The sequence below is a fragment of the Malaya genurostris genome, chromosome 1 (assembly GCF_030247185.1).
Source record: "Malaya genurostris strain Urasoe2022 chromosome 1, Malgen_1.1, whole genome shotgun sequence".
Classification (NCBI taxonomy): Eukaryota; Metazoa; Arthropoda; class Insecta; order Diptera; family Culicidae; genus Malaya; species Malaya genurostris.
Window position 1 is genome coordinate 82,538,256 of NC_080570.1, and position 15,064 is coordinate 82,553,319.

The 15,064-nt window shown below is 39.6% G+C and overlaps 1 protein-coding gene across 1 annotated transcript; it reads right to left on the minus strand.

Annotated features, from left to right (window-relative positions):
* Positions 1 to 426: 426 nt before the first annotated feature.
* Positions 427 to 13,535, minus strand: LOC131440637 (uncharacterized). Its single transcript, XM_058612097.1, has 4 exons — positions 13,428 to 13,535; positions 12,056 to 12,253; positions 11,932 to 12,000; positions 427 to 586 (listed from the first exon to the last, which is right to left on the minus strand). The coding sequence occupies exons 1-4, from the start codon at positions 13,474 to 13,476 to the stop codon at positions 468 to 470; spliced, it is 435 nt and encodes a 144-aa protein (XP_058468080.1). The 5' UTR covers positions 13,477 to 13,535; the 3' UTR covers positions 427 to 467.
* Positions 13,536 to 15,064: the final 1,529 nt, after the last annotated feature.

The following is a 15,064-nucleotide window of genomic DNA, read 5'->3' on the forward strand; positions in this document are numbered from 1 at the left end:
AGAACCGTTAATAATCGTTAGGCGAAATTCTCTGCCAGAAACGGTTGTTGCATCGTTGCCAGACTTTTGTCGGAATTCTGGCAAAATTCCGGCAAAAATGGCTGGCAGACATAGCCAGCCGTCGAAGGGGAAATCTGCCCGCCGCATACAAGTGGATAGGGACTCGACATCTGCGTTCTTGCATTCATCCGCGAGGGGTGCCTGAACTCCCCTGTCACATTAATTGGTGATCATATTTCCGGAGGCATATAGCAAAAATTACATTGATACGTTAGATACAACACTAGATATTCACGATCATAAATTTATCACTCTTGCAGAGAGTAAATTTTGAAAAGGCACCCCTTAGTGAAGTAAGTCGTATTCACGAAGAAAGGTCTCCGAATATCGGTTTCGGAATATATCAGAACCAAACCAGGTAAATCGTTGTCTTTCAATAATTATTTATTAACGAATTATTACAAAAATTAATTCTTCTTTCGCAATAATCTTCTCAACCGACTAGTCTGTTGACGTTTTAGCGCATCTTGTCGTTTCTGCTCAATTTCTTCTTTTGTACATTTCCGATCCATACAATGTGTAGTTGCTGTCAAAGAAGAGAAGAAAAAAAGAGAAAAACTTAAAACTTATAGATGAAAGAAATACCGTAAAATGAAAATAGAAAAACGTGTTCTCAGAAATAAAACTCGCTCACAACATTTCTTTTTCCAATCATATATCTGTTCCGGCCTTCAACTGCACTATAAATAAGAGCAGCGTGCCGATCCAGAATATCAAAATCGTTGGCACTAGACCATTTTACCAGCTACGGCGGCGTATTCATGCTCAGAGGAGACGATAATTTTTAAAGAAAACGTGACCGTCTCAGTCTTGTGATAGAAAGAAATGTTGTAGACTATCCGACGTGTGGTCTTTTGTGTAAACTGTTGCTTAGGTAAATAAAGCCTTACAGTCAAATCGTCGATGTCTGACGCTACGTTGTCTGATCAATTTTAGAACATATAAAATTGACCAAACAACGTAGCATTAGATAACGACTTATGACGTTAATACGTCTTACTTTAATATGGGATGACATTTCAAAATTCGCTCAGTAGAAGAATAGGTAAACTCAATCGTGAATATCTCGAGTTGTACTAAAAGTTGCAAATTCTTTCGCCATGACATCAGAAATACGATCATCAATTTATGATTGCATTTTCAACAGTGTGAGATAACCTTAAAAACTCAAAAATTTAGTTTTCTCAAACTTTTCCTTATAGTTTCCTTATATTACATTTTGGTGGGGAAAGGGTTCCAATCAGCTTTTTATAGCCCTGTCCAAAATGTATTGCCCTCCCCGTTAATTTGTATCAGGCCGAATTAGCGCATGCGCGCCATATGAACGCCTCTTTCAATATGAGGAAATTACATTGTTACCCAGCAGTTTCTATTATTTCTTCATGTTGGTTTTCTTACCTTTGTTCATAGTTTGTATTCTGTTTTACCTTAATTCCAGTGTTCTATTCAGCTGTGATTCGTGTCTTTTGTTGTCATTTTTCACTCCGTACTTTTGCTGGCATGTTATGTTGCTTCCTTAAATGTAAAAGTTAGTTGTATGCAATGGTGTTTATATTCTTACCAATATTCCTTTCTAATTCTTTCAGCATTTTCGTATTTCTTGTTCCTCATCCAGTCACCCGTTTCCAAAAAAAAAAAATAAATAAAAAAAAAATAAAAAAAAATAAAAAATTAGTGTTTCATTGATCTTTGTAGAGCAGCTCATCATGGTTTGACGGATAAGAACTGATGACATGCGTTTTTATTTAAATGATAATAACACAGGGTTTAATAGTATTGCTACAGCATGTTCACATTTCGTTATCTTCGGTTGATTCTTGACAGTATATTACCATCCGCTCAGGCACTTTTGAACATCTGGTACACTGACTCGCAATCGAAATGTGTCACAACCAATTTGATACAACACACCCGAGGGAACGGTATAATGTATGTTGTACACACAAAAACACATACATACACACAGGCACATACGCATACACACATGCATACATACCTACATATATTCCACAAGCAAGCATCACAACATTGAGTTACTATTTCTATTCTAATAGATTCTAACTAAAATTTGTGTGCCAATAGTCATCTCATTAGTAGAGTCACCATGTTATTTTACCGATTACTCGACTCTCAATAAATTTATTGAGATAAAATCGAATACAAAATCTTTGCCTCGTCTGTAAGAAGCAATGGCACATTATTCTTAAAATTAATCTATCAAACAGAGATAACAGATCTCACTCTAACTAATGGTTTTCGTACATGAAATGACTAATGGATTTGAGATGAATGGGGGTACCGTTACCCAATTTCTATCTCTTCTATTGGTCGATCGTTAGTCCTGAGCTGAAACGGTGGCCTTTATTACCGTTCTTGCATGCACTCACTCTTACATTTCATTCACACATCATTTCACCCATCAGGTCCCAAACGATACGTCCTCACAATATAAACTGGATGAACATCGTTTGACAGCTATCAGTGGTTTGCTCATTGGTTCGGTCATTATTATTTTATTATATTCTACAATATTCTATTTCATTCCACAGTATTCCATGGTACACAAACCACCAATAAACGTCAAAGATGGATTCTATTTACCGTTCTTTTATTGTCATCGTGTGAAACCCAATTGGGATACGTTTACTCTACTTAATTTTCACTTCACACTGGTAATAAGGGCCGGTAGTATGAAAATAAAACATAAAAAAGAGCTCAGTTAAGCCCTACCGGCCTCTCCAACCCCGGATGTTGGAGCGTAATGCAATCAACATCTTATTCAAGTCGTTCCATATATTATTCATTTAATTCAATTATGAAACTAAAAACTGTAACGCATATCTTTATCAAATTGTAACGCTAATTGATTGTATGTGATGATGTTTGCAATACCGTCAAGCCCACCAACCAAAGGGAGGGACATCAGAAATACGATCATCAATTTATGATTGCATTTTCAACAGTGTGAGATAACCTTAAAAAACTCAAAAATTTAGTTTTCTCAAACTTTTCGAAGCAATAAGGAAAACTCATCACGTTTGCTCACCTTTTTCGCATTCGTGCATTCGTGTTTGAGGTATTATCAGTCGCCGTCAACCAGCAGCAGGAAAAACAGCGCGGTGAAAAACCCCATTTGGATTGAATTCTGGGACTGCAACCTGGACCCTCGTCTATCTACCTATTCTCCAACTAGACTTTTAAAACAGCTTCCCTGACTAGATTTTGAACCTTAATTTAGAGTTTCAATTAAAGTAAGACATTAGTATCCAGAATTTTGAGTCAGTAATTCAATTTCAGAATTCTGGAACAATATTGAAGAAATGAATTCTAGATCTGGATTATTTTTTTCTGTGCCAGTCGGTCGGAAAGCTGAATAGCGCAAATTCTAATTATCATTAGAAGCAGTGTAAAATTAAAACACGACATTGTTTTTGATTCATTGTTCTGAAAATAACAAAAGTAGCGTCACTCTTCGCACAATACCTCACAAACTAATGAATAGAATATCATGAAATTTAACAGCTATCTTTCAAAGATTAATATTAACTGAAAAAAGGTGACTGCAATAAAACTAGCGCCATCTATGTGTTAGGCCTGGGACTTTTCAGTCCATACATTTAACATGTAACTAAATCAACAGGTGTGCAAGTTTTTGACATTGTCGTCCATGCCATTTGCGGCTCTAAAAGATAAGACTGCAATAAAACTAGCGCCATCTATGTGTTAGGCCTGGGACTTTTCAGTCCATACATTTAACATGTAACTAAATCAACAGGTGTGCAAGTTTTTGACATTGTCGTCCATGCCATTTGCGGCTCTAAAAGATAAGAAAGGGACATGATTCTGTCATATGTTCAAAACTGCAAAAGAGATCAAATTTGATTAGTAAATCGCTTCTTTTCCATAGATCAATGCGTTTTATATGTTCTAATATGGACAATGTGTTACGTTTGGTTTTGGTTGTCACTACTAGTCGGCATTTCGCTGGATAGTGCAGCAATTTGGATTTCCAGATCTTGTATATTTGTAGTAGCAGCAGGAAGAGATGCGATGGCTATCTGAGGACCAGAGGAGTCGACCATCTTATCAGCCATTTCCGCTAGCTGATCAAGTTTATTCTCGAAAATCGCTAAAACTGCACGTATGCTTGTGGCATCCGTTGCATGAACAACATTCTCATTAACTCGTCGTTTACGTTTGGATTTGTAGGTACTCCTAGCTACTGCATCTTAGCTAGCAGATGAGTCGGACGCATATCACCAAGATCACAGGAATTAAGTAGCTTTTCGAATTTTTCCTATGCCGACAACTCGAATCGGGAGATTAGACGGTTTTTTACAGTTACTATATCGGAAATATGCCGCAAGACTGTCTGATCCACCATAGCAATAATGTGGTGAAATTTGGTTAGGTCGCTCTGCATCCCAGCAAGCGAAAATTGAGCCTCACCCTGGGCAAACCACATGAGCGGATCCGTTTTCCAGAACTCCGGTAATTTGGCAGAAAGTGCTGCGGTAACGTGTCCATCGTCACGAGATGCACGGTACGTCCAAGGGATCTCCGGATCCCGAAACTTGAGCCATGTTTATTTTTACAAAATGGCGTACCGTGAATTTTTATACAAGATACCAGTTTTTTTGTTTGCAAAAACACAATTCCGGTTCACGAGTTAAAAAATCGCATCGGGGTCACCAATGTGGGAACCACGGATACGGAGCGAATAAAACGAATATATCCATTGCCGTTTCAACCTTCCGAGTGAACGGACGTGCTTTGTGTTTACTGCGAAAGCGTTGAAAACCAGTGCCGTGTGTGATAAAGTGACCGGACGATCAAAACTAGATCGCTATTGTGTAATAGACAATAGTGCTTTTTCCTGTGAGAGGTTTTATGCACATTATATACTGAAGCAGTGTATTGTTGTGAGCGGACGATCGAAACAGTACCGTTAGCCGGTGATTGTTCGATCGATCAAATCAGGCCCAGCGGTGTACGTGATATCACTGTGCGGATTACAAAAGAGTGTGCTTTTTCCTCTCGGAGGTTTTTTGCACACCATCGCAGCGGCGATACGCCGATCGACGAGGGCTAGGCCTTGGTGGCCCCCGTTAGATTTAAGTTAAGTAATATTATTTAGTTTTTTTCCTTCCTGCATTCGATTGTTCTATTTCTCCCCGATTCATTTATTTCTGCGCGGAAGTAGTTCCGCTATGCCTAATTTAAATGCTGACCCCCCCGTTCCCGATGATCAAATGGAGACTTCCCTTGATTGTAAAAAGTCTCGCATAAAGAGCTATCCGGATGGGCTCGCACTACCGGCCGGTCCTTATGCGGTCTATTTCCGGACCAAATCGAAAGAAAAAAAATTAAATATTTTAAAAATATCGCGGGACCTGTCCTCGCGATACAATACTATAAAAAGTTTTGATAAGATACGTCCAGACAAGCTCAGGGTCCTGTTTACCAGTTCAAAACAGGCTAATGAGCTCGTTCAAAATGATCCTTTTACGCGGGAGTACCGCGTCTACGTGCCAGCTCGCGAAGTAGAAATCGACGGTGTGGTCACCGATTCGAGTTTGACTTGCGAGGACGTTCTTAAGTACGGGGCGGGTTGTTTTAAAGACCCCTCACTTAAGAATGTCAAGATACTGGATTGCAAGCGATTGCATTCAGTATCGATCGCCGGGGATGGAACAAAGTCCTATCCCCAATCAGACTCTTATCGTGTGACCTTCGCCGGTTCTGCTTTGCCCAACTACATCCTCTTGGACCGGGTTCGTTTGCCTGTTCGCCTATTCGTACCCCGAGTAATGAACTGTACTAATTGCAAACAACTGGGGCATACAGCTACCCATTGCAGCAATAAGCCACGTTGTGCTAACTGTGGGGAAGCTCATGCGGACGGCTCTTGCGGTAAGGATGCTGAAAAGTGTCTCTACTGTAAGGAGGGTCCGCATGACCTCTCTGATTGTCCCGCTTACAAACTGCGAGGTGATCGAATGAAGCGTTCCCTAAAGGAGCACTCCAAGCGTTCTTTCGCAGAGATGCTTAAAAGTGCCACCCCTCCTAAACAGACAACGAACCCATATGCCTGCTTGTCAACTGACGAGAGCGATTCTGACGACCCTTTGGAAGGTCCATCTTCGGCGGTCCCTCATAGCTATAGGAAAAGAATAAATAAATCCTCTCATAAGCTACCTAGTAAGGGTTCGAAGGTGTCTTCCGAAGGGCTTCGAAAAGTTACAGCTAACGGGAATCGGGAAAAATCACCGAAGCAAAAAGCTCCTGGTCTCGGAAAACTCAATTCCGAGATGGAATTCCCACGACTTCCCGGGACTACAAAATCCCCAAGCGTCCCAGAAAATCTACCAGAGAACCAACTAGGTGCTGGACTTATCAAGTTCTCTGATGTTGTGGACTGGATTTTTACAACTTTCAATATTTCAGACCCTCTTAGAAGCATTTTAATTGCTTTCATGCCAACAGTAAAAACATATTTGAAGCAGTTGACTGCAAATTGGCCCCTTCTCTCAGCGATTGTATCCTTCGATGGCTAAATCATCCACCGAGGTCACGGATCTAATCACTGTTTTACAGTGGAATTGCAGAAGTATCATCCCAAAAATAGATTCTTTTAAATTTCTAGTGAATAATCTGAAATGTGACGCATTTGCATTGTGCGAAACTTGGCTAACTTCTGAAATATCCTTAAACTTCCACGATTTTAACATTATTCGCCTGGATCGAGATGATCCCTATGGAGGAGTACTTTTAGGGATCAAAAAGTGCTATTCTTTTTATCGAATTAACCTCCCCTCGATACCAGGTATTGAAGTTGTCGCATGTCATGTTACAATCAAAGGTAAGGACCTTTGTATTGCTTCCATCTACATTCCCCCTAGAGCCTTGGTTGGGCATCGGCGGCTCAGTAATATCATAGAGCTCCTTCCCGCACCGATGTTGGTTTTAGGAGACTTTAACTCACACGGTACGGGATGGGGCTGTCTTCACGACGATAACAGATCAGCTATGATCCATGATATTTGCGACAACTTCAATATGACAATCTTGAATACGGGAGAAATGACACGGATTCCTGCACCACCAGCAAGACCAAGTGCGCTGGATTTATCCCTTTGCTCGACATCGCTACGGTTGGATTGCACGTGGGAGGTAATTCCTGATCCCCACGGTAGTGATCATCTACCGATCGTAATATCAATCACCAGCGGCTCAAAACCATCGAAGACAATCAATGTTTCGTATGACCTCACACGAAATATTGATTGGAATAGCTATGCGACCTCGATATCTGAGAAACTTGAAAGAACTCAACAACTTCCTCCGGAGGAAGAGTACACGTTTTTGGCTGGCTTGATTCTCGATACTGCGATTCAAGCTCAGACGAAACGTGTACCCGGCGCAAAAACTAACATCCGTCCTCCCAACCCGTGGTGGGACAAAGAGTGCACAAATTTAAACGCGGAGAGAGCCTCCGCGTATAAAAAATTCAGAAAAAATGGAACACCTGATAATTACCGGAATTACGCGGCGTTAGACGTTAAAACTAAGAACTTGATTAGAGCCAAGAAACGCGGTTACTGGCGTCGGTTTATAGACGGCTTAACGAAAGAAACATCTATGAGCACTCTTTGGAACACAGCCCGACGAATGCGCAATCATAACACCACGAATGAAAGCGAGGAATACTCCAACCGCTGGATATTCGATTTCGCTAAAAAAGTATGCCCAGACTCTGTTCCGGAACAGAAGATCACCCGCGCCGCGACACCAAATACAAACGAATCACCGTTTTCGATGGTAGAGCTCTCACTTGCACTTTTGTCATGTAACAATAAAGCCCCGGGATTAGACAGAATAAAATTCAACTTGTTGAAAAATCTGCCTGACCCCGCCAAAAGGCGCTTGCTGAATTTATTCAACATGTTCCTCACGGGTAATATTGTCCCACACGACTGGAGACAAGTCAGAGTTATCGCCATTCAAAAACCAGGGAAACCAGCCTCCGATCACAATTCGTATCGGCCGATTGCTATGCTTTCCTGTATCCGGAAATTGTTCGAAAAAATGATTCTGTTTCGTCTAGACAATTGGGTCGAAACTAATGGTTTACTTTCAGATACACAATTTGGTTTCCGCAGGGGCAAAGGAACGAACGATTGTCTTGCGTTGCTCTCAACAGAAATTCAAATGGCATTTGCTCGTAAAGAACAAATGGCGTCAGTTTTCCTAGACATTAAGGGGGCTTTTGACTCAGTTTCTATAAATATCCTATCTGAGAAGTTGCATCAGCATGGTCTTTCGCCAGTTTTGAACAACTTTTTACATAATCTATTGTCTGAGAAACACATGTACTTTGCGCATGGTGATTTGTCGACAATACGATTCAGCTACATGGGTCTTCCTCAGGGCTCATGCTTAAGCCCCCTTTTATACAATTTTTACGTAAGTAATATCGATGAATGTATCAACACATCTTGCATGCTAAGACAACTTGCCGACGACAGCGTTGTGTCTATTATAGGACCCAAAGCTGCCGATCTCCAAGGACCATTGCAAGATACCCTCGACAACTTGTCAACATGGGCTCTTCAAATGGGTATCGAGTTCTCTACGGAGAAAACTGAGCTGGTTGTATTTTCGAGGAAGCGAGAACCAGCACAATTACAGCTTCAACTAGGGGGTGAAACCATAGCTCAGGCCTTCACATTTAAATATCTCGGGGTCTGGTTCGACTCCAAAGGCACCTGGGGATGTCACATTAGGTATCTGAAACAAAAATGCCAGCAGAGAATCAACTTTCTTCGTACAATAACCGGATCATGGTGGGGTGCCCACCCAGGAGACCTGATCAGGTTGTATCAAACAACGATATTGTCCGTGATGGAATACGGATGCTTCTGCTTCCGATCAGTGGCGAACACTCATTTCATCAAGCTGGAAAGAATTCAGTATCGTTGTTTGCGTATTTCCTTGGGTTGCATGCAATCGACTCATACGATGAGCCTCGAAGTGCTGGCGGGCGTTCTTCCACTGAAAAATCGGTTCTGGGATCTCTCATATCGTTTGCTCATTCGATGCGACATTTTGAATCCTCTGGTGATTGAAAACTTCGAAAGGTTAGTTGAGCTTAACTTTCAAACCCGTTTTATGTCCTTGTATTTTGATTACATGGCTCAGAATATTAATCCTTCTTCGTTTGTTTCCAACCGTGCTCATTTCTTGGATACTTCTGATTCTACTGTGTTTTTCGACACATCCATGAGAGAAGAAATTCGTGGAATTCCGGATCACGTGCGCCCTCAAGTGGCCCCAAATATTTTTTATAATAAATTTAGAACAGTCAACTGTGAAAAGGTGTTTTACACTGACGGATCAAACATCAACGAGTCCACAGGCTTCGGCATCTTCAATCAAAACATCACCGCTTCTTACAAACTCAGTGATCCGGCTTCAGTTTACGTCGCAGAATTAGCTGCTATTCAGTACACCCTCGAGATCATTGAAACCATGCCCAAAGACCATTACTTCATTGTCACGGACAGTCTAAGTTCAATAGAAGCTCTCCGGGCAATGAAGCCAGGAAAGTATCCCCCATATTTCCTGGGGAAAATACGGGAACATTTGAGAACTTTATCTGAACGGTCTTATTTAATATCGTTAGTCTGGGTCCCTTCGCATTGTTCCATTCCGGGCAATGAAAAGGCAGACTTATTGGCTAAAGTGGGCGCATTGGAAGGTGATATTTATGAAAGACCAATCTGCTTCAATGAATTTTTCAGTATTTCTCGTCAGAAAACTCTCGAAAGTTGGCAAACTTCATGGACGAATGACGAACTGGGACGATGGCTACACTCCATTATCCCTAAGGTATCGACGAAACCTTGGTTCAAGGGGATGAACATGAGTCGTGATTTCATTCGCGTTATGTCACGGCTCATGTCAAATCACTATACATTCAACGCACATCTCCGGCGTATCGGGATCGTGGAGAACGGGCTCTGCACCTGTGGCGACGGTTATCAGGACATCGAGCATGTCGTGTGGTCGTGCGTAGAGTATCGTGACGCCAGGTCGAAGCTACTGGAATCCCTCAGGGCCCGAGGTAGACCGCCTGAGGTGCCGGTTCGGGATGTGTTGGCGAGTCGGGATAGTTCATATATGCTTCTCATATACCAGTACCTTAAACACATTGATATACAAGTGTAATGTGTTATTCCTCGCTCAGAAAGTATAATCTCCACCTACAGGTTCGGCACTAACATCCGCCCGATTCTCTCGATCCCCGTCCCTGTCCACCATCTTCATTGGAACTAACAAGATCTTTTTTTTTGTCACTAACTTTTTCGTTCCCCATTCCCTGTTTTTTCACCATCTCGATGGCAACTAATTAGATCTCTGTCGTTTTCAAACATTTTGTTCCCACACCCCTTTTTTACCCCGTTTCCCACAATATTTACTTCTTTTTTTTCATTCTCTTCCGTAACATCACCATCACCGGAAGACCGCTCCAGTCAATGACCAGCATGCGGGCCACCCGCCGGGCCTTCGTAGCCTGGGGGTGTTTCCCGCGGACCCACACGGACCGAAGGATGCGGCCAACATGGATATTCGCCATTTGGAAGACCCTCACCCAATTTTCAATTCACCTCGCCTGCTGAAAGCTGAATTGTCGAGAATCCGCTACCCCGATACTACATTACATAATGATACTATTCTAGTTTTAAATTAGTCGTAATTAAGATTAGTAAATACCCTTGGCATCTTAGAGCTTAAGCAGTGTGCCTTAATATTATAATATATTATTGAATAAAAAAAAAAAAAAAACGAATATATTGACATTCAATAAAATCGATAATTTTATTCAAGCGATTGTCTTACTAACTGGAGAGCGTAACGTTTTCTACTTGACTGCCGTCAAGGTGTTTCATCCTCGAGGTGCGTACAATACAATGTTGTGGATGTATATGACGCCGCCATAACACCAAATGACATTTATACCAAATGACCGTATGCCTAAAACCGTTATGCCAAATGGTGTGTATGCCAAATATATTTATGCCAAATGACCTTTACGCCAGTTGACCGTATGCCTAATGACCGTCGTCGAAGTGACCGTACACCCTTATATAACACTAGGGGTCTCCGAGGCTCCGTTCAAAAGTCGGGTTTTTCAGCAATTCTAATACCTTTCTATAGGGAAAGGCAAAGATAGTTTTCGTAGAGGAGGATTAGGGGAGAAGGGAGGGATCGAAAGTGGTTACGTAATTCTTTAGAGGGGGTTTCAAAATTTTTGACCAATATTCATAAGGGGGGGTTTAAATTTATTGAAATTTAACGTGACATAATTTATGCATGACGCCTAATCGAATAGTTTGAAAGGTTTAATAACAATAATAATAATAAATCGAGTAATCGGGTAATAACCCAGATAATAGTTTAAAATTTTATAGAGTGGTTTAGAAATTATACTCGATTATTGAATAATCGAGGTAATCGGGTAATAACCCAGATAATAGTTTAAAATTTTATAGAGTGGTTTAGAAATTATACTCGATTATTGAATAATCGAGGTATTAAAAAAAAGAAGAAACACGAGTAAAACACTGCTGGATGAAATTCACTGGGCTGCGCTGCGAAAGAAATTTGCAATGGGACTAATATGCGTAGTACCTCGGTTGTTTTTGTAAAATTCTCAGCTTAACTTTCCTATCATAAAAATAGCGATTTTTCAAGGTAGAATGAAACCATCGATTAATAAGGAAAAAAAGTTAGTTCTATATTTCATAGCATCATTTAAATATAGAACAATTGGGCGTAGAGCAGCTGTACATAGATAATTATACTTACATGCTTCCTGCATTAAATTAGTGGACGTTAGAAGTGTCTCCTTAATCGAATGCACTAAGGCAATTGAGTCTGTAATACACAATATTGTTACCTACGTTAGCATTAGGTAATTTGAAAAAAATACCTTCCGAACAACGTGACACTGGAGATCGTTGAGAATCATCAGGCAAATAGTTCCGTTCGTCTAAACTATATTTCTGACATGAAGTTTCGGGCATAGATTTATGTCTCACTAATATATTGTTTTCCTTGCAGTTTGGCTGATCTTCTAACACTTTTTTTGAATTTTTATTTTCTATGGTATCTTCAGCCATTTTCGAGACTTCAAAAAGAAATAAATCAAAATCAGACCCATTTAGTGATTCATCCTTAGTAGTATGAAAATCATCTGTTGTTCGACTTTTAAAAAAACTTTTCTTTAGTGATTCTTTCTCTTTGCCTTCGTTACAAGTTGAAGTTGAGCTATCATGAAAAACTATTTGAGGTTTTTTTTCAACTTGGCAAACCTGCAGTAGCAAACTATCGAGTACAGAATCATTGAGGAAATCCATTTGAGAAGATTTACAGGTATCAGCTCTTTCTTTGATCAGACAAGTAGAGACAAATTGATTTCCTTCAGCATCTGAGTTCTGTGAAGATGTTTTTGGATTAACGAAGTTAGAGCAGCTTTCTTTATCTGATTCTTCCGCATGAGAGTGCAGTTCTGAGTGCATCAGATAAGAAACATTCAAATATTCGTCCCTGGTTGAATCATAATCCTCAAGTCGATTCACAGAGAATCTCATTTTTTTCGGTCCATTCTCCTTTCCTATTGGATATGATTCACTATTTGCATTTGTATTTTTCTGTGTTCTTTCAATTGGGTTGGCTGGCAAAGCCAAAACATCACTTTTAGAGTCTGTTTCAAACGATTTGTGTGAGTGATATCTGTCTTTAGCCAGTTTTTTTGATGTTGATTGATTTTCATTAGCCAGCAAAACAGAGGGTGATGTTGGTGGATTAACGTCAATTGAAGAACTACTATCTTTATTTCCTAATCCTAGATTTACCATACATGATTGCTCCGTCTGTAATAATTTCAGTTCCGATTGAAACTTGTAAAACCCAGTCAGGCTATCATTTGTCTTTTTACGTTGTGCTAGATGTAAATTTTGATCTTCATTGGAAACAATGTTTTTATACACCAAAGACCTAGATCGTTTTCTGAAATTTTGAGCTTCGGTACGTTTAGGACTATGCCAAGTCCATGAAACGCCAGATATTGAATTGATTATATCTTGAGACATCGGCAAAACGAAGGAGCTATCATAATCGTATGTTGAAAGAGACTCATCTTTTGACGAGCCGCTCCATTCTCTGGTAATTTGTCCTGTTTGAGGATCTATGCACAAATCAGTACCAGTTGATGGTCGAACACAATTAATTTTTGGTGTACTCGGAGATTCTACAAAATGAACTGATATTGTTGTATATTGAACACCTAATGTTGTATATACCTGATTTTTTCATTGACAAACTGCGCCGGTTTCTATATCCGGACATCATGAGTCTCTTGGTAATATCACACCTTGTATAAATAGCTTCGACTGTGCACCATCTCGCGAATTATTTAATTTTTCACTTAAAATTTGACATTCGAGCAGTTACTTTGCAGTTACCAAAAACAACCCTGCTTAGGAATGTCAGAATCAGAGATGCCATTTATACAGATTTTTAAATGCACATACAGATTTCATACAGAATACAGATTTTGTACAGGTTTCTCAAACCTAATACAGATTCATACAGATTTTTCAAAAAAAGGAAAGAATAAAATAATTTCGTTCGTCTGAGCTCTCTTTGGTAGTAGTAACGAGATGAGAGTTTTGTAATCAATCGACTAATCACAAATTGATCTAAAAATCTTTAAATGGTGTTGATAGTTTAAGTTGAGCGCTGAGATCCTACATCAACTCATCAAGCCAATATTTTGAAAGTATACGAAATTGAAATTATGTTTTGTTGATTCCGATTGGTGATGAAAATTTGAAAGCATTTAATTTTGTCGTTCTAGAATGATATGAATATTGAGCACTCATTCCATTTCTCATTATAAAACCATAAATTTTAGGAATAACATTACCTCAACAAATTTTTATTATTATTTCGATTCTATAGTGGATACAGATAAATACAGATTTTTCATTTTGGGTAATACAGATTTTCTATGAAAATATCTGGCATCTCTAGTCAGAATGTTGATCGATTAATTTTGTAATCGATTATATCGTTTTCGCTTGAGCTCGCATAGCGTTTTGGCTACCTGGGCAGCCATGGCCACCAGAAGGCTACCAAAATTGATTCAGTTACGGTTGTCAAATCCAATTTGACAAAACAAAGTCGCCTGTATCCAAGTTAGCCGAGCGTTTTCATCTTCTCACCTTCGCTGAAAATGTCAAAGATTTCAATGTGGAAAAATCCTGGTGGATACGGTTGTATCGACGACACGACCTGCCACTCGTCTATTAAAACTGTATCGCAAATTTAACTACCCCTCAGTAACTCGTAATGTCAAAACGAAATTGCTTGGAAAAATATTCAAACTGGCAACACAAGTTGATATTTTATTGATTTTGAATAACAGTTACCATAACCTTGGTTACTGTATATTGAAGACTTAAGAAATGTAAACAAATGAAACTGAAAAACGGGTATATTATTACGGAAAAATTAGAATGGATTCAACGGTTCAAGTGGAAGATCCGTTTTATGCAGTTACAAGTTCTCCAGCATCATTAGCTGTTAGTCGGTCTTAGTGTAGTAATTCTAGCCACATTTGTGGCTTGAAATTAGCCAATGGGTAAGACTACAAAGTACTACTGTATTTGGAAAGAATGCACGGGTTTGGCATTCAAAACAATTACGCCATGCTACTAACGATAAATAATGATACCTCAAATAAAATCTACTTGAAGGAAACGGACATACAAAAAACTACACTGATCTTGAATTGAATGTACTGCAGAAGCTTGGACTCACTAGGGAAAATCCTTTTGTTTTCATTCGTCACTGTATTTGACATTCTCCTCAGATAGTTTAATGTACGTAATAGTATGAAATAAAATTAGTGAATGATTTTTAAGCGTTTCCTTCA

Bases quoted from the DNA above. Each gene is read 5' to 3' on its own strand.
- LOC131440637 (XM_058612097.1), bottom strand. From the start codon at position 13,476: ATGATGTCCGGATATAGAAACCGGCGCAGTTTGTCAATGAAAAAATCA. The intron at 12,254-13,427 runs GTATATACAACA...TTCTTTTTGAAG, and splicing joins TTTGTCAATGAAAAAATCAG to TCTCGAAAATGGCTGAAGAT. The intron at 587-11,931 runs GTAAGTATAATT...CTTCTTTGACAG, and splicing joins TAATTTAATGCAGGAAGCAT to CAACTACACATTGTATGGAT.